This window comes from Crocodylus porosus, unplaced genomic scaffold, assembly GCF_001723895.1.
Source record: "Crocodylus porosus isolate Cpor-Errol unplaced genomic scaffold, CroPor_comp1, whole genome shotgun sequence".
NCBI classification, from domain to species: Eukaryota; Metazoa; Chordata; order Crocodylia; family Crocodylidae; genus Crocodylus; species Crocodylus porosus.
The window spans coordinates 96,366,704-96,394,404 of record NW_017728943.1 but is presented as its reverse complement, the minus strand read 5'-3'; the positions used below and the strand labels follow the sequence as shown (position 1 = coordinate 96,394,404).

General features: G+C 42.2%; 1 protein-coding gene across 3 annotated transcripts in view; it reads left to right on the top strand.

Annotated features, from left to right (window-relative positions):
- MTR (5-methyltetrahydrofolate-homocysteine methyltransferase) overlaps positions 1–27,701 on the top strand; it is a 78,507-nt gene that overhangs the window by 32,934 nt on the left and 17,872 nt on the right. For all 3 annotated transcript variants that reach the window (XM_019549812.1, XM_019549811.1, XM_019549813.1), the window contains exons 15-24: positions 26–211; positions 7,579–7,758; positions 10,506–10,622; positions 10,703–10,843; positions 15,341–15,430; positions 16,053–16,205; positions 16,894–17,001; positions 20,701–20,801; positions 23,465–23,532; positions 24,491–24,611. In XM_019549812.1, the coding sequence (XP_019405357.1) occupies positions 26–211; positions 7,579–7,758; positions 10,506–10,622; positions 10,703–10,843; positions 15,341–15,430; positions 16,053–16,205; positions 16,894–17,001; positions 20,701–20,801; positions 23,465–23,532; positions 24,491–24,611 (1,265 nt within the window). The remainder of the gene's footprint in view (positions 1–25; positions 212–7,578; positions 7,759–10,505; positions 10,623–10,702; positions 10,844–15,340; positions 15,431–16,052; positions 16,206–16,893; positions 17,002–20,700; positions 20,802–23,464; positions 23,533–24,490; positions 24,612–27,701) is intronic.

Below are 27,701 nucleotides of genomic sequence, written 5' to 3'. Positions count from 1 at the left end.
TTGTTTACCTTTCTGCTGGTTATAGGTGCCATTATGTATTGACTCTTCAAATTTCTCTGTGATTGAGGCTGGCTTGAAGTGCTGTCAAGGGAAATGCATTGTGAACAGCATCAGCCTGAAGGAAGGTGAAGAGGACTTTCTAGAGAAAGCAAGAAAAATTAAGTTATATGGAGGAGCTGTTGTTGTTATGGCTTTTGATGAAGTGGGTCAAGTGAGTGTTGCTTTTCCTATTGGACAGAGTTCATCACTGAAATTAAAGGCCCCTCATTCCCATGGGAGGCAAAGTGGCCTTGTATTCCTAGCCAAATATGATCAAAGAAATCTGTGTGGTCTTAATTTTCTCTGCAGTTAGAGATGGCCTGATTATATCATGTTAATGTTTATACAGAGCTACTGTTTCCTTGAAGCCACTAGATGGAGATAAGCTTGAACCTTGCTCCATTGTAGAAAACCAAGGTCTGCTTATTGTAGAAGCCATTTTGGATTTGGTGGACCATAAGCCTACTCTCCTTCTCTAGATAACCAGCACAGCAGTTGGGTGGACAGGAATTTTACAGCAGGGACAGTTTTGTTTTGTTTTTTTTTTCCCTTTTAAATTCTGTTGGACTTCTCAAGTTTCTGGTTCAGGATCTTATTGGCATTTGGATCAGAAGGAAACCTGGGCTTGGGTCTGTGAATTCACTTAGTTGTTCCCAAAGTTGTGTATCCTATGTTTTGCTTGTATGTTGGAAATTGGGTCCATGCCAGAATCCCAGAGTGTCTCTCTGTCTCTAACTTTAATTGCTCAAATTGACTGAATCAAAGCCTTCAGATTTGATCTCTTCTCAGACTTTCCTTTGAGTGCTTGTCCATATGAGCATTCTCCCCCTTTTTTTCCCCCTGCACTAGCAGCACTTGTACAGAGTGCATGTGCCCTGCTTGTCCTCATCATCTGCCCCCAGGACACAAAGGGTGATGATGTGTACTTTTGACCCCTCAGTTCCCTTGGTCTGCCTTGTCCCCAGACAGAACTTTTACCAGTCTGATCCAGACTGGTTCTTGCCCAGCAGCTGCTTTCAGAATCTGCTGATGCTTTACTTCTAGCCTATTCTCAGTTGTGGCAGATGACAGAACAAGGAGCAACTGCCTCAAGTTGCAGCAAGGGAAGTTTTAGGTTAGATATTAAGAAGAATTTTCTCACCAGGAGGGTAGTAAAACACTGGAATAGGTTACCCAGACAGGTGGCAGAAGCTCCATCCTTGGAGATTTTCAAAACCCAGCTAGATAAAGCTTGGGCTGGGAAGATCTAGTTGGGGATGGTCCTGCTTTGAGCAGGTGGTTGGACTGCATGACCTCCTAAGGTCCCTTCCAGCTTTCTGATTCCTCTTAATTTTTGGATCAACTTCAGTTAGTTACGTGATTTCTCTTTGTTTTTTCCCTTAGTTTGTGTCATCTTTTAGTAAGACATAGGGTTCCCATGGTCTACATACCATATACCTTCTCTAGATAAGTCTGTGTCCCCATCTTTCACTTTGACTAGGTTTCATTCTTCTTGTGGCCACTTGCGGGTTTTGATGAAGCTCACGAACATCCTGGTACCAAAGTCCTAGAACTGATGTCTGATTTTAGAGATTCCACTTTTGCTTCCCAGGTAGTGATGAGGTACAAGAATAAGCACATGTGGCCTCTCCTTTGCGATTTTATTCATCATGGATTAGATGCTTCAGTACCTGCAGTAGCTACTTCACTCCCTCAGCAGCTATCAGCTTTCCCATGCCATCCAGCAGTGCTGATATCTCGAGAGGTGTTGCTTTGTTTCATTATATGGAACATTTTTTGACTGTCCAGCCAGACCTGGAGGCCTGGACCTGCTTTCTCTAGTCTTGCTGACACCAATATCAGATCTGTCAGCTCTGCAAGGGAGAACCAATCCCCTTTTCCAGGCTTGTTCAAGCCAACAATTGATGTGTTTTCATCAGACTCTTCCTGTGACACTCAGGATTCTAGCCATGCTTATCCTCTCACTTTCTTTCATAACAATGGCAACACATTTTTGGAGAGAAGCTGCTGTCTTATGTTTCCTGGTTTCCAGTTCATTGGTTTTGGAGGCTTTTCCCTAAATTTTGATATGACCATTTTGTCCATAGGTTATTGTTTATAGGGACATTCCAGAGATATGGTTCAGTAGCTGGAATAGCATTTCAATGCTGTAACATTATAGCTTCCCCAACCCTGGAATAATTATCTAGAAACAGTGTCCAGGATGGGAGGGGCTTTCAGTGTCTAACCTGCTACATTCTTGATCCCCTTAAAGAGACTGAAGGCCAAGAAAGGCCACAGCTGGAGACCGGCAGGGCTTGAGAACCTATGAATGTCAGCTAGCTAGGAGAAGGGCCAAGGTCTAAGGAGAGGGACCAAAGACCAGGAGGGCTGTAGCTGGAGACTGATGGGGCCAGAGTGCCCATAAAGAGGGGCTGGTGTAAGGACTAACAGAGCCAGGAGCCCATAGCCTGTAGGGGGAGTTATGATTTGATTTATCTGTGAGGCCTGGGTGTGGGTACTGAAGAGGACGGTGTCCACATAACTAGTCCTTAAGGTGATGAGCACAGACACCCGTACTTATGAGGAGATCTGACTCTGAAAGCTCTGGGGTAGCCTCCTTTTTCTGAAAGTATCATTTCATCAAGGCATGGCAAGCAAGGAGAAGGGGAGACTGCCCCAAAAGAGCTGGATTAACGAGGGCTGAGGGGATGCCAGGGACATCACAACCACCCCTGGCGTTAGACCCTGTTACAACAACTTCTGCAATTGATGAGCCTCCAGCATTATTTAATGACAAATTGCCATCGGACTCTAGAGAAGCATTTTCTGCCTTTCATGCAAACAGACAGTGGCCCAGACCCTGCCTCGGGTTGTTTTGGATATAGCTGGTGAACACGGATGGCATCATGAAGCACTCATCTTGGTGTTAGGGCTATAGGCTTCCCATAAAACACTACCTTTGAAAAGGCAGAGCTGTTTAGTTCAGAGAGTTGAGCCTCTGCGCACTCTCAAGGGCTGGAAGGACACCCTTTTGCTTTTTCTACGGATTTATGCACCCATCTTGAGGAGGAAATATAACTATCAGTCATATCCTTGCCAGGGTAACAGCTCATGTGCTTGCAGGAGCAGTTGTGCCCATGGGAGATACCTCCTTGGTGTCATAGGTGATTGGTAGGGGATGCACAGGGGTGCACATGCCCCCATTGATGGCTGAGACTGAAGCTGTCAGCAGGGCTGGTGCCTGCCTCCCCTGGCAGGGCTGCTGCCATCGAAGGCTTCTGTGGGTGTCCCCCCCCCAATTTTAGGAGGCACTAGTAGCTCATTATTCCCTTGCTGATCAGATCCTCCCTCCAAATGGCAGAGGGGCCTAAACAGCACCTGGAAGAGGGTCCTGTTTCCCACCTTCTGCTCATTAGCAACAACTGTAACATGCCTCCCAGCCAGGGTTGGGCGTGCACATGAATAACTTTCAAATACAAGGTCTCTGGTCTTCTAGGCTGCTTCTACATGTGGTGGGGGTTTAGTCCCCTAAATTTAAACTGTGGGGGTTTTAATTGTGATGATTTAAAAACCCACCATTTCAAATTAGGGGCTTCTGTCACCGTTATGGTGAAGGGCCTGATTCCTTCTCGCTCTGCCCCCCTTCCCCCCCCCCCGGTGGAGCCTGCCTGCATCTCCCATGGCCAGGGGGACAAGCTGCTGGTAGACCAAGTGGCTCCAGAGCTTCAGGGGGACCCCAGTCCTTCCCTCCATGGTTGCAGTCCTTCCTTCCCTGGGGCTACCTAGGTGGGATGTTAGCAGGCAGGTGCTGCCTGGACGGTGCCACCTCCATAGAGGAAAAAGTACGGAGCCCACCGGCAGCTCGCCCCCAGCAGCCGCAGGAGAGGCAAGCAGGCCCTACAGGGAGAAAAAAAGGATCAGGCCCTTTGCTGCTCTTCCCCCCCAGTGGAGCCCGTTTGTGCAAGCTGCTGCCAGGCTGTGCAACCCCTGAGCTGCAGGGAGGGCCTGATGCTTCCCCTGGCCAGGCAGGGTGCTAGCTGCACAGGTGCTGCCTCAGTTTGCAGGCAGTACCCACCAGATCCAACTCTTCCTTGAGCCTGTGCAGGGAGCAGTGCCCAGCTGGCTTCCAGCATGCAGGTTTGGGGAAGAGTTGGATGTGGCAGGTGCTGCCTGCGAGCTGGGGCAGCCCCTGCGCAGCTAACACCCCGCCTGGGCGCAGGGAAGGGGTGGGGGGAGGGGGGAATACCGGCAAAGGGTCTGATCTTCTTCTATGTCCCAAGGGGCCTGCCCGTCTCTCCCATGGCTGGAGGGCAAGCTGCCAGTGGGCCTTGAGCTCCGGGGGTGGGGCTCAGACCTTCCCTCCATGGCAGCGGGGCCACTTGGCCAGGCAGGTGCTGGCCCAGCTTGTAGGCAGCACCCAGCCCAATCCAGGTGCTCCCTGACCTGAGCTGGGGCAGCACCCACCCTCTAGCAGCTTGCCCAGGGGGCCCTGCTGCCACAGAAGGAAGGACTTGGGCCCCCCATAGGTCAGGGACTGCTCAGCCCACCAGCAGCTTGAGCACACGGGAAACAAAGTCGGGGTCTATTGGGGGCAGGGAGGGAGGATTAGGCCCCTCACTGCTTCTGCCTTCAGCCTACCTCTCCCGTGGTGGGAGGGGCAAGCTTTCAAAGGCTGCAATGTTATAAATAGCTACATTGCAAACTAAACTATATGCAGATGTATTTTAGTTTGCAACATAGCAAACTCATTTAATTTGTAAAAAAAAAAACAAAAACAAACCAAACAAAACCCTGCACGTATACAGTGTGATGCAGTTAGTGCAGAGGAGAGCCACGTGCATGATCAGAAGTCAGGAAAACAGGCCTGATGATGAGAGGCTGAGAGTTATGGGGCTCTTCAGCTTGGAAAAGCACAGGCTCAGGGGGGACCTGCCTATAAGTACATAAGGGGTGTACATCAGGATCTGGGGGAATGTCTGTTCATCAGAGTGCCCCATGGAATGATGAGGTCGAACGGTCACAAACTCCAATACCATTTCAGGCTGGACGTAAGGAAGAACTTTACTGTCCGAGCCCCCAAGGCCTGGAATAGACTGCCTCTAGAGGTGTTGCAAGCACCTGCTCTGGACTCCTTCAAGAGACATTTGGATGCTTATCTTACTGGGATCCTTTGACCCCAGCTGACTTCCTGCCCCTGAGGCAGGGGGCTGGACTTGATGATCTTCCGAGGTCCCTTCCAGCCGTAGTGTCTATGAAACTATTAAATTAAATTGCAAAAATGGCCAATTTTCATCACTTGTACAAGCGTCCCTAGAAATTAAGTTTTCATGCTGTGTGGGTCACAGTGCAGATCACAGTCTGACAGGCATTTTGGCATCATGTTACAGGGCTTTATGTCCAGATGATGACACATGGTATTACCAAAGCACTCTGCTTCAACAGGCAGGGGCATATTTCTGTCCTGTGCAGGGAGTCGGGCAGTCTCTAGAATTGGTGCATCTATTGCCAAATTCATCTGTTGGCGCAAAAGGTCCACTCCCTTCAGAACATCTTAGTGACCAGTCTCATCAGATTAATTTCTTTATAGTCACCATGGGCTCACACTGCATCTCAACCCAAGGTTGTTATGGTATTTCACTTGAGTCAACAGATTTTATCTACAAGTCCTCTTCCCAGAATCTTACTTCCCAAGAGCTGATGTATCACTCTGAAACAGATGCATTCTGAAGGACAGTAGAGTCTTGTCCTTTTACCTGCACACAACTAAATCTTCCCAGAGGTCCTCACAACTACTTGTTGCTGTAGTTGAGAGGCACAGACTTCTGTCCAAAGACTGTCTAAATCAGAGATGGGCAAAGTGGTGGATCTGGCTGGCAGCCAGACTCCATTTTTTAGCAGCCCCTGCCTGTGTTATTGCGACCAGTTTCCATGGAGACCCAGTAGTGGCGGACCTGTGGCCATGCAGGGCCAGGGCTTTCATGGAGACTGGCCCCAGCAGCGCTGGCAGGGTGTTGGGCTGGGAAGGGAGCTGCTCTGCATCCGGGGCTGGGATCTTGCAGCGGTGACAATGTGGTCCAGAGCTGGGGCAAAACTGCAGTCTGCTGCCTGCGCACCCCTGCTTATGCTTGCCAGGAGTTTGGTCTTACAGTCAGCACAAAGAAGACAAATGCTGTGGGTCAGAAAGTTCATAATAAGTGAAAACATATTGGTTGTTGCAAGTAAATTTATGTACCTTGGCTCTGTTGTTACCAACAACCTGTCACTTGAGGCTAAACTGAATACCCCTATTGGCAAAGCAGCAGGTATCCTGAGCATGTTGAGTAAACAAGTAAGGATCAACAACAAGCTGATTGACGGGGTCAAAGTATATACCATGCTTGCATCATTGATGGTCTTTTGTATGGTAGTGAATCCTGGACTACGAATTCTATCCAGAAAAGCACCTCAGAAGTTTCTACTTACGTTGCCTTTGCCACGTTCTAGGACTCTGCTGGCAGGACAAAGTTGCTGATGCTGAGGTCCTGGAATGTGCCAATGTTCTGAGGATGCCTTTTCTTCCCTGTCAGCATCAGCTTCAATGGCTTGGTCGTATGCAGAGAATGGATGGTGGCTTTATACCTTAGGATCTTTTGTATGGAGAACTTCTTATAGGAAGAAGACCATGCAGGTGCCCGTATCTCTGTTTCAAAGGTGCTTGCAAGAGAGAGAGAGATGAAGGCAACGAACATTGAGTCAGGCAACCAGGAGGAGATTGCTAAGGATCAAGGCACTTGTAAACAGTTTGTTAAGCATAGAATGAAGGCTTTTGCGGCAAGAGGGGCCTAACTTGCAGGGGAAAGAAGAAGCTTCAAGAAGAACCCCACACCAGGTCCAGGACTGTTAGATGCAAACTTCACACGTGATAAGTGCAAAAGGAACTACCATTCAAGGATTGGACTCTACAGTCACACTCACAGATTCAATATGCTGAGACCATGGTGCAGTTCTGTTATGTCATGAGACAGATGCCTATACCATTATGGAGTCTTCCAGAGCAGAAGTTGTTTGGTAAAGGAGTCCTGCAATAATTTTGTTTCAAACTCCAGACTTCAGGTGAATTCACCCATGACAGTGTGTATCTAGCACTAGATGGTGAAAGAAGTTACTAGCCAGTAACTGGAGTTCTTTGAGCTCTTGTTGTCTGCGCACGTTGCACATCTTGCTCTCCTGTTCCTCTTTCTCAGAGTCTCTGGATTTTGTGGTTGAGCGGAAATAAAGGGGTAGGAACCAGTCATTAATGCATGAGGTGATGTAGGGTGCATACATGATGGAGTATTGTTAGGAATGCTTGAGGTACACATGTCAGGTATCCAGGTTGTAGCTGTATTGTACACATGGGTAACACATCTCAAAACTGTTTACTTGTTTAATTTCCCTTTGAACTCAAAAATCTGCTTCCTGCTCGTACCCTCTCACAAATTCAGTCTTTGACCTGACCTGCAAGCTTGGCTCTCTAGGACTTTGTTTTCATCCCAGCTCTGGTGCTAATATAATTTTTTTTTTATTCTCTCTTTCCAGGCCACAGAAACGGAAACCAAAGTTGCAGTGTGCACCAGGGCTTACCACCTCCTTGTGGAAAAAGTGGGCTTCAATCCAAATGATATAATATTTGACCCAAATATTCTGACTCTAGGTACTGGAATGGAAGAACACAACCTGTATGCAGTTAACTTTATGAAGGCAACAAAAACCATAAAAGTGAGGTTTTTTGGTAACTTTCATTTTATTTATCAGAATTCCTTTAAAAATCCCCAGTGCTCCAAAAGAATTGATGGCCGAAATTAATTCACAAAGATAGCTATTTTTGTGAACTGTATAAGTTTCTCAACATTGCTGTGTTTCCAGTAGAACAAAATTATACAGTGCTCTAAGTATAGCCCAATCCATTAACTGTACTGTAAATATACTTGCATTAATTTAATTAAATTGGGCAACAACCACATTCAGTGGTTGTGGCCAAAAGACCTCTCTCAAGACATGTGAATGCTGCCTCATTTAATTAATTTAAGTTCAATTATTGTGAATGGACTATATCCCTTCAAAGTCCGTTATAACTTATCTTTTTATTTAGTTAAAGTGCATTGGCTGGGAAGTACAGTAATGAAGGGCATTGCTTGGATACAGCCACGCTACCCATTCTGCCTTTTATATTTAAAGGGGTAACATGGTGGGTCCACTTATTGCCAGTCCAAACAAATTGAGGAAGCGGGGACACAGAAAGCTACCCAATCTCCACCATGTATCTGAAGGACCAGCAGATTTGGGGAATGTAGACTGGCTTAGTGCTTTGTGAGAAATCTCCAACCCTGTGCGTATAGACGCAGTGCAAACAAAACCAAGCTGCATATGGTAGTAGTGAGCATGGAAGAACTGTTCCAAGCCTTGTTATAGGGAAGTGGACTGGGACTATTTCTTATCCTAGTGGGGGGTCTGTTACAGAGGAATGGACCAATAAGCTGCTCTCTGAAAGGGAGGCAAATCAAATGAAATAAGTGGTAGGACATCAGACCTGGGCAGCTGAGGTGCTGGAGAGGCAGTGCCTCCCATTGATTCCTGTAAGAGCAATAAAAGGATGTTAGAACATTTTGTAGTCTTGAAAGATTTGGTAGCTAATAGGAGTGTCTGACAGAAGAGAGATTTTTGTGGAATTGCCTCTTCCTTAATACCCAAACTGCAGTTTTTGTCCAGAAAAGCAGTTTGTCTGAACAACTCTATCCCAAGCAGTAATCCCACTGGCAAGCATCCGGTGCAAAGATTTGGAGTGCTGAGAACTGCATGGGAATAACTGAGGTGGAGTCGGAGAAAGATCTTCCATTGTGTTCGTTACAAGCAGTGAATGGGACTTTTTGCACCTCGCAGGGCGTGTGTACACAAGGCGCTACTGTGTAGTAGCTCACTGTTACTGTGCAATAGCATGGCCTGGCACTAACCATGTGGCAACAATACTGCATAGTAGTAAAAAGCTACTGTTCAGCAGCATTGGGGGGAAAAAAAGCATGCAGTAATGGTACTGCGCTGTAACTGGTGTACCTGGTACTGCACAGTCATTTAGCACTTGCTTATACATGTGCTAAATGACTATGCAGTAACAAATGTGCAGTCCACCGCTCATGTAGATGCAGCCACTGTGTTCAATCTACCAGCTGTGGCTCTATCTTCCCTGGATACCCTTCATGACACTTCTCTCCCATAGGTGAAGGCAGCAGAATCCTCATACAGAGTTTGGTGCTTTTCTGCTTCCCATTATCAAGCCTTCAGCTTTTCAGATGCTTTTAGCCCAATAATAATCCCTTCCCTCCAGCTCACAAATAGGATTTAGTTAGTATGTCCATGACCATGATGATTTAAGAGTCTTTGTAGCAAAAAAAAAAGGGCTGGGGGGCAAATGTTGAATTGGGACTTTGCCAAAACATAGGATTGGCAGGCACCTTCTGAGTCTGAGACTAGCTCCCTGCTGTTGCAGGCCACTGTCTCATGTCTGTGGTAAACAGCTCAAACTCCATCTTAAGGTGTTTGCATGTTGGATCCTTCTTTACTGCATTTTAGCCAATTTATTTTTTCTCTCTCTTTTTTTTTTTTTTTTTATAAAGGAGAAGCTGTTAAACTTTTTTCAGAGTGTGAGCCCCATCTCAAAAGGCCAGTCATCTAGTGCAGCAGCTATGTTCCCATTTGCTTTAAAGTCTCCTTTTTCCAGTCACTCATTCACCGTAGCACCTGTCTTTTTGGAGACTTCTTTGGAAGCTTTGCCTAGGCTGACTCTGAGGCCCCCTCTACTCATTGCATGTATTATGTATGCAGTTGCCTGGTTAATTACACAATTAATTTAGACTGGCTACATGTGCATATTAACTTTGGCATCTTAAAAAAGGCCAACCAGCTATAAAGTTATTGCTGGAAAATATGTAATAACTTTTATAGCTGGTTTCTATCCAGCTTTAAATTACGCATGTAACCTGGCTCCTGTCAGCCGATTGGAACTCCCAGGTGTGGGGGCCCATGTATACCCCCGAGCCTGGGAGCTCCCAGCTGAGGGGGTTCCCAGATGTGGGAACTTGCTTCTTGCTGGTGCAGGGTGAAGCCAGGATTGGGTTCCTCTTGCACCAGCAATCAAGTGCAATGGGGTTTAATTCAGGATCCCACAATCACATCTGCCATGCACGTGTGGCATGGAAGGAGGTGCGATTGTGTAGATTGCTCAGCTATTACATCCTGTTGTGCCTTTACCTGCATGTGTAGAAGGAGCCTTAGTTTCTTAACTGTGTGGAGGAGTCTGGTTAGCTGTGAAAGTGACTTGAACCAATGAGAGAAACTGAATTATTGTTGTCCCATGAATTTCTGGCACTCAGCAACCCAAGTGCACAGTGCTTGGTGTATAATTTGTGCCCTCTCTTTGAAAACTGTTTTAGTAAATTTTGAGCTTGCTGAAGTTTTCATTCTGTTGCTAGGAAACGTTGCCAGGAGCCAGAGTTAGTGGAGGCCTTTCCAATCTGTCTTTCTCCTTTCGGGGGATGGATGCCATTCGAGAAGCAATGCATGGAGTTTTCCTTTATCATGCAATTAAGGTATGTGCTTTCTGTTGGTGTTACTTGTGCTCTGCAGTCTTGTGATCTTTTATTTATAAAAATCTGGGGGTTTCTTTCAGTATGGCATGGACATGGGAATAGTGAATGCAGGGAATCTTCCAGTATATGATGATATCCCTAAGGATCTTCTAACTTTGTGTGAAAATCTTATCTGGAATAAAGACCCAGATGGCACAGAGAAGCTATTGCATTATGCCCAGGTAACTTTTAATTTTCTGTCTTTTTTTTTTTTTTTTTGTATACCAGTGAGATTGTGTTTCAGTTTATCTGGTGGTCAGTGCTTAAATGTCACAAACTACATAAAGTTTTCAAGGGCAATGAGGAAAAAACACCACTGTTGCTGCAAGCAGCCCAGTTATCAAAGGAAACCAAAAAAAGCAAGCCAGGCACCCCAATAAATTGCATCCATATTACATCATATCCTGAAGGTCCACAAAACTGTCCTTCCAGCTGCTAAGGAGAGTTTGTTGCAAAAGCACCTTCTAAAGGAATCTTGCTGCAAAATTATACTGTAGTTTGGGGGAGGGAGGGGAGGATGCAGCATGCAGTTGAATGGGGCAGGGAGAGAGAAGCAACTGCAATCTCTTGTATGATTATCTGATAATGCGCTGTTATCAAACTATGAAATCTTGACCTCACTGAAAATCATCAGGAATTTTGCCATTTGTTTCTATGCCCACACAGTCCATCTTTTATTTAGGTTCCTTTACAATTGCCACCCATCATCAGAGCATCTCACAAATACTACCTGCTACATGAAGAGGGCAGGTTTGGTTGTGCCAACAGCAGAAAGTTTTTTTGCGGGGGAAAGGTAACATCTTATATCTGCTGAAAGGAGCGCCTTTTGTTAAAGCACTAGAATTAAATTCAGTCCTGGTAAGGAGAGTTTGTTGCAAAAGCACCTTCTAAAGGAATCTTGCTGCAAAATTATACTGTAGTTTGGGGGTACTTTAATATTTGTGGGTGGACCTGCCCCCTCTCTTTTATAAGGATAAGGGAGGGGGCAGGTCCACCCACAATTTGGCTGTGGTATTGAAGTGCATGTGTTCTTTATAGCCTATAAGCCATGCTGTAGTCATGCCTGTGTAAGAACAAGGGTAAAAAATCTAAAGCTAATAACAGGCAAACCTTTTTATTTCCACATTATCCCTTGTCTTTGCTTTCTGTGAGACAGAAAGTAAACTTTAGTTACATTCGTTCTGTGAACTTATTCTTCTAATATGAGTTCATTTATAATTTCCCTTTGCTATATAAGATAATTCAAATATTTACAGCATCTAGAATTTCGGAACCTAAAAATAAAAGCAAACGTGGATGTGAGTAAAAAGAGAAATAGTTGAAATCACAGATTCACAAAAGTATTTAGGATCATAATATCTTAGGGGTCAAAAGAAAGCAGGGCTGAAAGGGTCATCTTGTCCAGCTTTCTGTTCCAGGTGGGAGTATCCCTGACTAAACCATCCTAGCCCACTGTATCTAAGCCTCTCCTGAAAGTTTCCAGGGATGAAGATTTCTACACCTTTTTTTTAGGTAGCCTGCTCCAGTGTTTGGACACCCTCATAATCAGGAAGTTCTTCCTAATCTCCAAGATACGTTTTTTCTTTGCTGCACCTTGAGTCCATTGTTCCTAATTCTGTCCCACAATGCCACAGAAAAAAAGCCCATCACCATCCTCTAATTGCCCTTCAGGTATTTGAAGGTGGTTATCAAATCCGTTCCCTCCCCCAACCCTTCCATCTTCTCTTCTCCAGATGAAATAATCCTAGTTATTTTAGGCGTCCTCCTCAGTATTGCCTAGTAATCAATTTGGTTGCTCTGCACTGGAATCTTTCCAAAATGTCCATATCCATCTTGAAGTATGAGGCCCAAAACTGGGACAAAGCATTGCAGATGAGGCCTCACCAGTGCTGAACAGAGTGGAAGATTCACTACTCTTGATTTCTAAGTGATACTTCTGTTACTACAACCCAGTTTGCTTTTGCTTTTTTGCATTTTTTTGGTTCGTATTCATCTTTAACCTCCAGGTCCTTCTTTGCAGTACTTCAGCCTTTCTCCATGAAATTATTCCATCCCAAATGCAGGACTTTGCATTTGACCTTGCTGAATTTTATCTGATTGACTGCAGATTGATTGATTCCATTTTTCCAGTCTAGGTTCCTAAAAAATACAAATAGCTGCCAGATAGGACTTTCAAAAACTTCTGGGTGAATTCAAATCCTAAATACACTTATAAATCAACCCTGAGTTTTCTGTATCAGGTAGGTTAAAAGTCACCTTGATTTAAGATCTTCCTTAATTTTTTTTAAAGGCAATTGATAGGCTGCTTAAATATAGTTATACAACCCTGGAGATGGATTGCTTAGGCTGTTCTTGTGCAGGAAGATGATTTTGAATACCAACAGGGCATGAAAAGTAGAAACATGAATGGGTAAAACAAATATTTTCATTATTTCTTAAAATGTACAGGAAGTCATTGCTGTTACTTTATTGCCTACCTTCTTCTCCAGTTGGCTGCCTTACTGTAGTCCTATCCTAGTCTCTAAAAGAGAAAGCATCTACTTATCCCAAATCTCTTTAAAACCTGTACTAAAACTCAGCATAATATTTTAGCAAATTGTCTGTAGAAAATCCATGTGTCCTTCATTGGAGACAGGATTTGTGAGTTGGGTTTTCTGTATGGATGTCTTGCTAAAGCTTTGTATTATGCATGATTAAAAGTTAGACACATCCAGGCAAATTCTGAGAGATTTTGCTGAAGCCTTGTATTCATCTTTTGTAGTACATAAGGTTTTGTCCAGGACCTTTTCACTATGGCCAATTTTGCCTATTAAGTTGCTTATATAAATGTAGGTTTTTCTTTTTTCCACTGATTTGGTTCTGTGCATTAAATGTTTTGATTTCTGTTCTATTGGCTGTTTTTTATTTTTTGTAACTATGGGGTGCTGTATCCAGCAGTCCACATATTTTCTTAATTGTGGTGTAAGAATATATGCAGTTGTAGCTAATAATCCGATTAGTAAAGAAACTGCCATACTGAATCTGATGGATAGTCCATCTGGTGCATCCTGCCTCCATTACTGCTCCAAAATGGGGCCCCTTACCCATTTCCCTGGATATCCCCGGGCAGCTGTAAAGTACCTTGCTAGTTGACAAATGCAGAGAAAAGAAGGCCCTCTTACTTGTTCCCTTAATGGGTGCTTGTGAGTAAAGTGATGGTCACATTGAAGTTGTTGGGAATTTTTGCCATTGACTTCGGTGGAGTCAGGGTTTTATTTTTGCTGTCTGGAATCATAGAATCATAAAAACGTAGGTCTGAAAGACACCTTCAGAAGTTATCTAGTCCACCTCCCTGCCCGAGGCAGGATTATCTCCATCCAAACTATCCTGTACAAATCTATGATCTAACCTACAGTCAACCTGAACACACCTCTAACTCGTAACAATCTAACCTGCCACAGGTAAAGCAGGGGGAACCACGATGAGGGCAACTTTTCTCTGTCAGATTACACCACAGAAACAGTCTGCCAAAACCAAACCAACAATGAGAGAGACTGAATCCTTAACTGTGCACCTGGATGGTAGAAGTTTGGGTGCTTTTGAATACTAACCCTGCTAGTAGAGTAAAGCCTGAAAATGCCTTTGAACAGGGCGAGTGAAACAGCCCATTGTGTACATGTGCTCTTCTGAGGACGTGAAACATCTCGGCTTGAAATAGTTCTGGAAGCCCTTGGCTTCAAAAGCCATCTGGAACGTGACATAACATAAACTGTAGCCCAGCAGGAACTGAACCAATGCCAAATTAATTAGTTAGGATTTTAAAATGTCATGGCACTCTGCTGGCCGAGAATTAATTTAAGTTACATTCCCAGAAGTAACTCCCGCACCAAAGATTAGTGCTTTCAGCATGTCTTGGTAAAGCAAGTGTTGTTAGAAGTCTTTCCTGTTTCCTTTGTCTACATTTTCATTATATCATTAACTCCTCAGGTCAGGGACCTATCGATTCTGCTGGTATGTACAATGTCATGCATGCTGCACTGGGTAAATAAGAAGTAAAGTTTTAAATTTTAATATCAATGGGCATGTCTACACATGCCTATTGATGTGAAGCGAGAAACCCCAGAGCTTATTGCCCTGGAGTTTATTGCTCTGGGCACGCCATTTAAATGTGCACTTAGGAGTGCACTGCACTGAGTTGCATCAGAGCACCCCCCAGCTGGTAGGGGACCCAGGGGGTCAGCCTGCCAGCTTGGGGGTGCTCTGACCTGATTTTAAGTGTGGTATGGAGGGGCTGGCTGGCGCATAAAGGCGTTTGTGTGGGGCTAGCTGGAAGGCAGCTCCGACACTGAAGCACCCTCATGACCCTGCCAGACAGGTCAGCATTTACACGTGTGCTGCTGCACATAAAAAAACTGCAGCAGGTATGATTCTGCTGCAGAGTTAATTCATTTCCTGTGCCTTAATAGGGCTGCATGTGTAGACACCAGGATGTTTACTGTGGAGCTAATTAGGCAGTTCCACAGTAAATGTCTCATGTAGATATACCCGATATAATGTAAAATTCATGTGTGATGCATGTACAAATGCAGTTCTTATTTTTATTCTTAAAGATATAAAACCCCAAATTCTGATATTGTTATTGGTCCTGCCAAACACCCAGGAATTTCAGTGCTCACTCACTTGCTTGCTTCCTCTTTCAGACTCACACCCAAGGAGGAAAGAAGGTGGTACAGACTGATGAATGGCGAAATAGCCTGGTGGAAGAAAGGCTAGAGTATGCACTTATCAAGGTAGCTTGCTATAATAAACTTCCTTGCCTAATCAAAGCATGCAGCATGAAGGGTTTGTTATTGTTACAAAGATTGCAATGCAGCCATTAAAAGCTTTTAATCAAAGAAGTCATAAACTGCTGTACCTGGTACTACTGGTAACACTTTTTTAAATCATTGAAACAAAGAGAAATGTGATAACAGTACTTCACCACTGACTTCTTTTGTATTGTACGTAGCCAGGGTCAGTAGAATTTTAGATTGGTCAGTCTCACATGGCTTGGGCTGCTTGCTGATCCATTTCACTTTCCATTAACAGGAGGATAAGATGGTTGAGTTACAAATATGAGGGGAAAAATTTCATTCAGACTTCCTCCATTCAAACTTTAGGAATATCTGCTGCTGGTGGAGACTTCTAGCAGGCCAGGTTTTATGCGAATTTACAATTGGTAAATGTGCAGCTATATAAACATTGCTCTAGACAACTGATCTATTTGTACTGTTGTTGTGCTTATTGTTAAGTAAAAGATTTTTGAGGTGTAGGGAAACAGATATATAATATAATAGAAAACATAAGGAAAAGTTGTGTGTGGGGATTTTTTTTTGTTTTTATTTTGTTTGGGTTTGTTTGGGGTTTTTTTAGGGCATTGAAAAATATGTTATTGAGGACGTAGAAGAGGCGAGGTTAAACCGTGAAAAATACCCCAGACCTCTGAATATAATTGAGGGACCTCTGATGAATGGCATGCAAGTTGTTGGTGATCTCTTTGGTGCTGGAAAGATGTTTCTGCCTCAGGTAAAAAGGGGAATAATTTCTTTGTGTCCCACTTCCTCACACCTAGCCCATCTATCTCTCTGGTTATGCCAAGGGCAGGCAAAATATGGCCTGCCAGGCAATTTTCATCCAGCCTAAAAGTGCCCATCAATTAATTGTACTCCACCAAACCTGTGTGCTTCTCTCCCACCCTCCTGCACAGGATGACCCTGGCCAGCATGCACAAGTTCTGGGTGGAGCTGCTGCCCCTATGGCTGCAGCTGCCAGGGGAGCTGCACATGGTGGCAGGGAGCAGGGCCAAGCCACCAGCTCCATCACACAGGGCTTCCCCCCTTCGTGGTGTGCAAATAAAATGTATAAAATAAATGCAGAGTATAAAATTTTATTTTTAATGAATTTTTTATTGAAGTTTCTGATCTTAGAAAGTGCTTGCACTGCCCTCTTTTTCTTCTGTGGTCCTTAAACATACCTTTCATGGTCAGACCTGAAGATCCTGGTTCTGCAGTGAGATCTGTATGAACAGAACCCCATTGAACTTGATGGGTCTGGGAACTAACGCTACAGAGTTCGCTAACAGACTGGGATCTTTGGAAATACTTGGTTTGATTTGCTTGTTTTCTCTGACTGGGAATAAAATAATCAGTCATTGAAAGGCTGTTACTGTCTCTCTGTGTCTGACAATTTTTTTTTCCTTTATTTGTCAATTCAGGTGATAAAATCTGCTCGAGTTATGAAGAAGGCAGTGGGCTACCTCATTCCTTACATGGAAAAGGAAAGAGAGGAAATGAGAGCTAAATCTGGCAATATAGAAGAAGAGGCAAGTTGTGCTTTTCCACCCTAAAACTCTATCTCTCTTTAAGCTAGCGTTCATTGAAACTAGCCTATAGAGTTGTTTCCAGACAATGTCCCTGAGGAGGAGCCTAAAATCTGGACCAGAGAAATCAAGGCTTATGATTGTCAGCATAATTGCAAGTGGATATAAGATGAACAATAACTTTTAGTGGAATCATCAGGCGGCTTCCTGATGGCAAGTACCAGCACTTTGGTTGGTCTGCAACTTTTGAAGTTTTTAATATGAACCTTATGATATGCAAACTTACGTTATAAGAAATCCTGTGGAGCTCTAGTTAGGCTTTGTGATGCACTGAACTTAAATTCTGTGCCAAAGTCTCCAGTTTCAGCAGTTTTCAGATGTTGTGGCAAATAGACCCAGCAATATAATATAGAAGCCTCCAGCCTTACTTCTCTAGGAAACCTCATTGGGTCATCTGCTCTATCCTTTGGCACTAAGGCAGAACAAAATAAACCTAGATCACCCCAAATGATGTTCAGCCTCTTCCTAATACGTAACCAATATGTAATTTAATCTCCCTTGCTACAAATAAAATTTGTTGCTTCTTATGCTTTCCCTTGGTGGAGATGGTGAAGATCTTGCCATTCTCCTTGATAACAACTTTTTCAATAATTTGAATATCAGTGTCCTGTCCCACCCTCCTTTTATTTTCTCTTTTTTTTCTAAATTTTAAATTACACCCCCAGTGCCTTCAGCCTTTCTTCATGGGTCAGATTTTCTAACCTTGCTGTTCTCCTCTGGATTTCTTCCCCCCACCCTGTTGCCATTTGTCTGCATCTTTCTGACCCAGCACCCAGTCAGGTAAAATGATTTATTTGTGTCTTCCTTCTCTTAATATTTCCTGCAAAGAAATGTTTCCCCTCAACCCAGCATCATTTGTTTAATCGCATTTGATTCCCCCCGCCCCCAGCCATTTCCTTAGCGTAGTACTTGGCAGTTGTCTTCATTTAATTTCATCTTACTGGGTTTTTTGGGGTTTTTTTTGTTTTTTTCAGACCGCTGCTCCAATTTATCTAGTTCCTTTCAAATTCTAATTCTGTTCTCCAAAATTCTTGTAATGTCTTCCACCCTGGGGTTGTTTGCAGGTTTTAAAAGTGTACTCTCTCTTCCTTCTTCCAAACCCTTAATATTTTCTTTAAGTGACACTGTCCAAGAGATCCTTAGATCCCACTTAATGTCTTCCTAGACAGTTAACCATTGGTAATTATTATTTAACAGTACCCCCTACCCCCACACCAGTTGTTTCAATCCTGAAGTTATTAAATTTGGTCCTTCTTTCCCTAGTTTACTAATGGCACTGTGTTTAAAAGCCTTACTGAAGTCAAGATATACCACTGCTTCCCCTTTTCACTAGGCCAGTTTTCCAGTCAATTTGCTTTGACATGATCTGTTGTTGACGCGTCCGTATTAGCTATTACCAGGTTATTATCCACTATACTTTTATAAATTGACAATTTAACTTATTTATTCCAGTATACTTCCAGGTACAGAAGTTTGGTTGCCTGCTCTATAATTCCCCAGATACTCCTCTTAGAGACAGGTACTATGTTTGCCCTTTTCTAGTGCTCTGAGACCTTCCATTATGCTCCATAACTTCTTAAAGGTAATTGCTAGGTGCTTCAGAAATTGTAACAATATTTAAAGATTAATTTTTAAATATGAGATGGAACCCTTTAGTAGTAAATCTAATTTTTAAAAAATTTTCTTGGGCGTTCCTTAGTTGAACACATTCAAATTAATTTCATATTTCTGTACTACAGCCATCAAGGTAAATTACTCCAGAACTTGCTTTCATTTTTTCTCCATCCTGTGGAAACTTTAACTTAATGAGAAAAGGAGCATGTCCTGTTTCTCTTCCCCTATACTCCCTATGGTATGGGGAAAAGCACCCCCTTAGCTACCTCTTGTAAATGTGCGTCTCTTCTCCCAGGGAAGTGATTCTGCAGTCTCTTTCCCTCCCTCTCTTCCCCGATTCCAGTGGTAAGATACATTTTTTTTTTTCTTCTGCTGCCTCCTGTCCTGAACCAACATCTGTCTGTTTTAAACTAACTGCACAAATGACTGCCGATTTAAGCTTCTTGGGCCTCATCTTATGTCCACTGGAGACTGTTGAGAATCGTTTCTATGGATTGGATCCTGTTCTCAGCCTTTTAAGGCTTTGGTGACATAGCTGTTTCTCACTGAAGAGAATAAGATGCAAAATAAGCACAGGCTGTCTGCAGAGATGTCAACTTTTGCAAACGTCATCCTGCTTTGATAGAGGTGTTAGACAAAGAATCAACTAGACTCAATGCTACCTTCTGCAGACTATATGAGGGGCTTGGTAAATACTGCTCCTTCTTGGAGGAGGGAAGAGAGGCTAGTAGTGTCTGGCCCTTAGAATAGCTGCTGACCCTCTGAAAGCACACTTGCACACCAGCAAGCTTTTATCCTGGGGCAGTGTAACCTTCAATGCCATTTCAGTCACAGACCTGTAGGGAATGCAGTCTCTTCACTTACATCTGAGGATGAATGACTGGTTGCAGACCTGGAACAGAATAAGAAAAGAACCAGTTGGGCCTGTGCCCAGAATCAGTATGCCAGCTCATTTAAAACAGATGAAATCATTGTGTTCTAAAATAAAATACAGCTACACTGAAGTATGTACTCTGGCCCATATTGCTTGCCGTCTGGCATAGACTTTTTTTTCTGTGTTCCACTCAATCTGTTGTTTTTTTTCCCTAGGGCATCCATTACCAGTTGAGTCAACAGTAGTTAGTAGACAATAGAAATTTACATACCAGTGTTTTGTTCTGTTTGATTCAATGGCATTTTAATTCTCATGATTCCCCACAACATACGCTTTTCTGGTTTTCCTTGCCATCCAAATAGCACTTCCCTCTAACATGGCACCTCATGAACAAGTGTTTTCCAGTGTTCACTATCTGAAAATGGAAATACTGGAGAGCTACTAGAAGATCTAGTCATTTTAGTAAACAGGGTTATCTCTGGGGATCCCTTTTTTTTTTTTTTTTTAATTTAGTCAGTGTCAGGTGCCAGTAAAAGACTTGCTGTGACTGAGAACAGTACTGGCTGCTGAATGTGAGGGAGATGCATGGTGGTCTAACAAGCCTAGAAAAGAGAACACACTGCACAAGGACGAAACACAGTTTCTCTCTTCCTAGATATATAAAAGAGATAAAATACTCAATCAGAAATGAACCTTTTGGATTTCAGTATACAAGTATACCCAGGTTTCTTCTTGACTTTGCAAGTCTGTTACAACAACCTGATCTTACCCATGACATGAAAGCAACCTGTCAGATTTTTGTCCCACTGGAGTTGAAGAAGTTCCACTGTGTCCGCTATTAACAGTGCTCTTTGACCGGGATTGGGCAGCCTGGCATGTAGAAGCTAAGTTGACCAGACTTATGAAGGCAGTGAGCTACCTCATTCCTTACAAGTGAAACTTGTTCTTCAGTTGGCTTACTAGCAGTAATGGCTTTACGAATTATATTAGTAACCTCACTTATCATGATCATTTGTATAAAAAAAATAATGTAGTAGCTTCTGTGAACCAGAGCCATGGATTAGGATTCCACTGTTAAGAGCTGTACAAATGAGGTGAACTTTCATCATAATTTTAAAGATTGAGGTATTTTGTTTTGTTTTTTTCTTTTGCAGGACCCTTATCATGGCACAATAGTGCTTGCTACTGTAAAAGGAGATGTGCATGATATTGGCAAGAACATTGTGGGAGTGGTCCTAGGTTGCAATAATTTCAGGTAATGGGGCTAGTCATCACTTCCTGGTCTTTATCACAATATAATGTTCTCATCTGAATTGTGGTTGGGTATTCCATGTTCAACCTTAGTAACTAAAGTTAAAATAGAGCATAAGCAAAGGCAGGATTGCTAATCCCAAGAATTAAAAAAACAAGCAGGGCCTTGTTTTAAAATGATGATTTGTTTTAAATCTTGGGTTATTTTAATTTGTCTTCTCGTGTTTTCACCTACTTCTCTTTCCCCCTCTTCGCTGCCCTCTGCTCAGTAACAAAAAGGGTGTGACATTTAGAGGTATATTTGTGTTCTGTCTCATTAGGCTGAGAACCTCAACTTATCGCATGATTCTAAAATCTGGAGCTTTAAGAAAATGTTAAATCTTGCAAGGTCTGTACCGATGGAAACTGGCAATCATGAAGGAAGGCACAGTTTTATCGTCCTGTAAACCTGCTTGGTCAGGAGACCTTTGGGTAGTGCACACAGTCAAACCTGGTTCAAATCTATATCCTACTTGCTTACACCTCCAAAATTTAGGATAAATTTTATTGTTTTTTGGCTTCTCTTTGGACGAGACTACAACCAGAAAGGAAAATGTTTAACAGAATAGGTTTCATTTAAAAGAGGTTACATTTCTGAAGTTGGGTAAAGCTGTTTTAATGCATATAACAGCATTTTCAATTACCTTCTTTCATGAACTTTCATTGATTACTTTGGGCTTTCTCATGCTTTATTTAGGCTGAACTACTTAGTGAACTGAAGTCAGTGTATTCTGTCACAATGAGTGGGAGTGATGCTGAATGAAGCCAGCAGGCTGAGGCAGCTGGCTAAAAAATAAGTGCTTACTTGTACAAATGCTTTGGTAATGGTTAGTAATAATGGGAATAGGACATTAGAGTATGACACAATTTAATGTTAGCAATTTTCTTTTTAATTTTCCCAAATGTGGTTTTGGTTTTGAAGCATTTAATAATGCACAGAAAAACTAAATGTGGATGTAATTATAAGCCTTGCTTAAGATGCATTTTGTACTGAAACTTTTGGTATTTACTGACAGCTCTGAGCCACTTTTCATCAGTTTCATTGATCTGTTTGTGTATTTGTATGTAAGCAATCATTAAGCAAGGGACACTCTTATATCTTGTGTCTTGTATGTTACTTTGGTAGTGGGACTAGTACTGCATATAGGTTTCAAAGAGTCTTTTATAGTATGTATGTGAGTGCTCCATTCTAACTGAGTTACTGCTGCAGAATGGTTATTTTTTTTCTCTTTCTAATAGTTTTCTCCTTTTTATATTTTGCCTGGTGTGTAATGCTGGATGGGACTAAACTTATTCTTTATGCTGGTTAGCTTGATGATTAAATGTTAGCTCAGGAGCAGTTGCAAAAGACTAAAGGGTTGGTTCCTCACGATAAAGATCCAGGGGAAGTATGTTGATGAGAAATGCAGCTTCTCTGCCTCTAGCTGCTGGAAAACAGGAGAAGTATTGTATTGTCCCATCGCCCTACTTCGGATCCATCTTTCATCCCTTATCTTTCTAGGATCCTATGACCCCTGCTGACTTACTGTCCCTGGGGCAGGGGGCTGGACTTGAAGATCTTCCGAGTTCCCTTCCAGCCCTAATGTCTATGAAATCCCAGTCTGGTTAATTAGCAGACTATAAATCTGAAATTTCTCTAGTTGTGTGAAAGTAATTAAGCTTTGTCTCTTGTTCTTGATTCAGAGCTGCTGTAGAAGGTGTAGGGTGCAGAGTACCTGGATGCTTTCCACTTTTCTGAGCCTTTATTTGGCTCCTTTCCCCACCCCTCATAAATAAGTCTGCCCTCTACTGCTGCATAGCTTCGTAAGAAGCCAGTAGTAATAGGGAACTGACATCATTCTTGTCATATTCATCGCTGCCAAGATTTTGAATGGCAACTGTGGAACTGACTGGAGACTTGTCAGCTTCACTCCTCTACTTAGCAAAGTTATGAGCAGTAGCAGAGAAACACTTGAGCTACCTGCCTGCAGACTCAAAGAGCTGATGCTGTATTTATTTGGAAGGTCATTTGTGTAGCTGTAGGGGATTGAAAATTCCTTTTCTTAAAGGAAAGCATAGATGCTGCAGTTAATGGGATGGGTCACCTTGCTTCCCAGAGCACGTGGATTTTTCAAGCCCCAGTTGTTAGAGTTTTTTGTGTTTGTTTCCATTTGGCAATTTGTAGGCACAGTAAAAATTACCAGCATAGAATTGTCATTGGTACATAGTTAAAAATACATTTGTTAGCCACCAAACTTATTTTTATGGATCCAGTACTACATTCGTACTGAATTGGTTGCATTCACGTCTGCTGTTCCTTTATGCCTGCCTAATAGATAAATTCATGTTATGTTTGTTTATTTTTAAAGAATACCCATGGTAAAATTTTTAAGTTTTCTCTACTCATGGTACCGTATCATGAGAAGTTCCTTCAGGAGCTAAAAATTCTCCAAGGTTGCCAGTGTTTTTGCAAGATCAGTTATAACCAAAGGTATCCATTCATTTCCTTCAAAATTAGATTTTTGTGGTGTTTCTTTAAAATATAACACTTTGTGCTAGTGGTTTAAAATAAATGACTTGATCACTCCTTCAAAACATGTTTTGTTACCTTTTAAAAAGAATCGTGTACCATGTTATTTCTTTTCACAGGGTTATTGATTTAGGAGTCATGACTCCATGTGATAAGATATTGAGAGCTGCTATTGAAAACAAAGCAGGTATAGAAACACTTGATCTATAATCTTCATTTGTTTGAATTTAAACATGAACTTGAATTATCTTGCTAACGAATTCTGGAAGATTAAGAGGCTCATGGGCAGCTTTTTATTGACAGAGCTTACCTTTTTATTGTTGCTGCTAATGTTTGGTGCACACTATAAAAACATTTTCCTAAGGTCTGAAATATTTTAGAAAAGAATAGCTCTATGGAAAAGGTAAATCTTATTACATTTCACACAAGAATAAGCTGAGGCTTAGAAAGGTTAAATAATTAGTCAAAGGACATATCAATTAGTCCAACTTGGCTTTTAGTTCCATTCTGAATCTTGCCAAACCAGTGACAGTAAAAGCTGGAATTCATGGTTGTAGGGGAATAAGTTTTCTCTAAACCAAATGCCAGCTGCTTCCAAATTAAATGTTGTGGCTTAGAGCTGTGAAAATGCCAATATAGTAGTCAAGAATATCCAAGCATTATGCACATAGCGGTTCAACTCATGTAAGTAAAGCCAATGGCATACTTAAACTCTGAAATTGAGCCTTTTGGCCAACATTTTCAGAAGTGGCTTCTGGTATCAGTGTCCTCTGCCTTTTGGATTCCTAACGTTTGAGATACTTTTAGGGCCAACTCATACGTATGGAGCACCTGCAACTTCAGGTGAAGTCCTTGGTAGCTGCAGATGCTCAGCACTAAGACAGGCTTGTGAAGTCAAGTACCCCAAATCATTTGCTGCTCTTAAAAACTTTGTCCCTTCCAACTCAGTCAAACCAAGCATCCAGTACTTCTGGGATGCCATTGCTTGCAAGCAGCTGATATGTTTTTACAGTATGGTTTCTCTTTGTTTGAGGCACAAAGCTGACTTGATTCAGTTATTTACAGTTTAAAAATACATTGTGTAGTAGTTCTACCCCTTCTAAAATCTCTCTCTTTTTTTTTTTTACCCATTTGTTGGGCAATAGATATAATTGGTCTTTCTGGTCTTATTACACCTTCTTTGGATGAAATGATTTTTGTTGCCAAGGAAATGCAGAGATTAGAGATAAAGATTCCATTGCTGATTGGAGGAGCAACCACTTCTAAGTGAGTAAAATAATCTTGAGGGGACAAAAGCATACGCAAGGTCCTGCTAAACGCAAGCAACTAAATAAATAAGTAAAATCTGTGTATGTGAAGTATAACTTTCTCTTCCCCTGTTCCTCATGGTTGTCTTTTTTGTTGGTTTTTTTGGGGGGGGGGGTTGTTTTTTTTTTGGTTTTTTTTTAGAAGATAAAGGCTTAACTTGCTACTGTCTCTACCTCAGTATCTCTGGGTTTCTACTAATACTGGACATGCACGATACTTTAGTTATCTAAATGTCAAATGTTTTAAATGCTATGGGCTTGATCCTAAACACAGTTGCTACAAATGGAGCTGTGTCCCTGGGCAGGGGCTGAACAATACAGGCTCTGATTCAGCAGAGCTCTACTGAATCTACTCAACTTGCAGTGTAGGAGTGGGACTGTTCATGTGCTTAAAGATAAGCCTGTCACTGGCGGGTCCTGGCCACAGTGCTCTGCAAGATTTGAATTTCTAATCTGTTGAAACAGGACAGACCACATGTTTATAGGATGCTTAGTTTTGAATTGGAATTTCTCAGCTTGGGATCTCATTCTTGTAAATGTATTCAAATAAAGTCATGTCACTGTTCTGATTATTCTAGAGAATAATATTGACAGCGGGCTGACATCTGGTATTAACCTTCCTGCAAACCTGTTTTGGGTGGTGGCTTGAGTCACACTTTGCTAACTGATTTATGTCCAATATTTTGAGCAGGTGACAGCTCAGGAGACTGAAGAGGTCAGTTCTTGCATATATAAAGTTTGAGTATTGTTTCTTTTCTTCTCAGAAGCTTGTGCGTTTTTATGATCAGCATCCTACAGCTCCCTGCCTCTTGAATCCGCTGTTGTTGGCAAAATGGTCAATAAGATAACAAGCACTGAGTTGATTAGGATAACTGCCATGTCTACTGGCCCAGCAATCTCCCCCACATTATGATGTGTCCTTACCTTTTTGATTTTCCTTCTGGTCTGGGTTCATCTTCTATGACACTGAAACAAACAAAAGCGATGGAATACAAATAATTTGTCTGCAAAACATATTTGTTCTAATTTAGTGGAGGGCTTAGAAGAGCTGATGATCTGCCATGATAGTCCTTTGTGGTCCTCAATGCATTGTCATTTTGAGACAACTTGCATAATTCACCATTATGGAGACAAAATGCCTTTGGAAAGCATAAAACCCATATGCTTTATCCCTGGCTTTTCAGACTGAATAATCAGCATACAATTTTGTTGTGAAAATAAACAAACAAATTTACCTAAGGTGTTTGTGAAACACGCAAACACATGTGAAAGATATTTACCTGAATATTAAAACCAGAGATTTAATGAAGACTGGTAATTTTCTTTTATATACATCTCAGGCTTTGGAGAGTTTTTAATAGTATATACATTTACTTTAAAATAGGAATGTCCAACTTGCCCCACTCCAGGCCAGATCTGGATGTGGTGTTGGGATGAGGAGCTGCAGCAGTTAATGCGGCCATCGCTTGTCCCCACAGCACTGACTTGGTGCCTTTCCCCTGTGGGATCTGTATAGACCTGATGACATCGTTCTGTGGGTCAGATCTGGCCTGAGGGCCATGTGTTTGATCATCCTGCTTTAACAGTTTAAATAAATACTTTTTAAAAGCTGTTTACAGAGTTCTTTGCACTTTGGCTCTGTAATAGCTTCTCACTGAGGGAAGGGGATGCGTGACTCTGCGCACACAATTTCTCTAGTAGGATATCTTTAGCTTAGTTATAATGCATATTTGTTTTACTAAAATGTTTTGGTAATGTTAGAACTAGGCAAGTAATAGTGGCAGTGTATCACATGGTGTTTTTTATGAAAGATAATTAAAAATGTATGTAAAAATATGCAATCCCACTATATCGCTTATGTTGCCTATCTATCACTTTTCTCCCTTTTGCTTATAAAACGGTTAAGCCTTAAGCAAATATAATATCGTGCTTGAACAAATATATTATCTAAGATGAAGCCCAAGTACATCATCAAGGATGGAACAAATTTAAAAGTTCCCAGAAAGGTAACTTGCATAATTATTTTTCAGAGTTAGCTGTAACTTGTATATCCAAAACAGATGCACATACTTGCCAGAACCTAAAGAAAAAGGGACACCCATTTTATAAAACTAATGGCAAAAGAGGGAGTCTTAGAATGACTAATTGAGCCAAAAGCATGAAGATGAATATGAGAGCTTGATGTAACATGTTACCCTAACACCTCCCTTGTAGGCTTTATATTTTTTAAGTGTTGCTCTTAAATACGCAACTCACAGATGCACAAAAACTGCATGTGCAAAATTATTTGAATTATTTCAGTCTGCAATGTACACTACATTTGCAGTACAAAAAGTCTGTTTCTGGGATTTTTTTAAGTTTAACTTATTCAGTTCTTATTCAGTGTTAAAATAAGCGTATGACATGTCTGTGTCCAGGGAGCAGCATGTCTTAGCTCATCCATTCCTATGCATAAACACCCACTCGCATGCACATGCACAAATTCCAGAAATTATCTTGTGAGGTGGCTTGAAGCAGAGATGGGTGTTTCTCTGTGGCCACTCTTAACGTCAGTCTCCAGGATTTTTAAGAGGAGTGGCTGGGGGTGACCCCCAGAAGGGCTTCACAGGCTCTCTTCAGATTTGGCTAATTTGTGCTGGTGTGGGTGGGTGAAAGTGGCCTGCCTGAGACTGTAGCAGTGTAGACATGCCTAAACACATTCAGGTAGATGGTTATCACCTGTCTCTCTCATCTCTGCCTTCAGTGGCTGCCTTTACCATGATATCTGAGTGCCTAATAATTTTTAATGTTCTCAACATATGCCTGTGAGGCAAGAAAGTACTGAGGCACAGAAGGCGAGCATGCTGTCTATAGAGCAGGGACTCAAATCCAGGTCTCCAACATCCAAGATCAGTAGCCTGATGGGACACTCTTTTTTCCCCTCATCACACTGAATGTGTGATAGTTTTTGCACACTTAATTTTTACAGCTGTGTGTACAATTCTCTACTTAATTATTGCTTTGCTGCACCTGTCTTTCAAAGCAAAATATATATGTAAACATGGTGGTG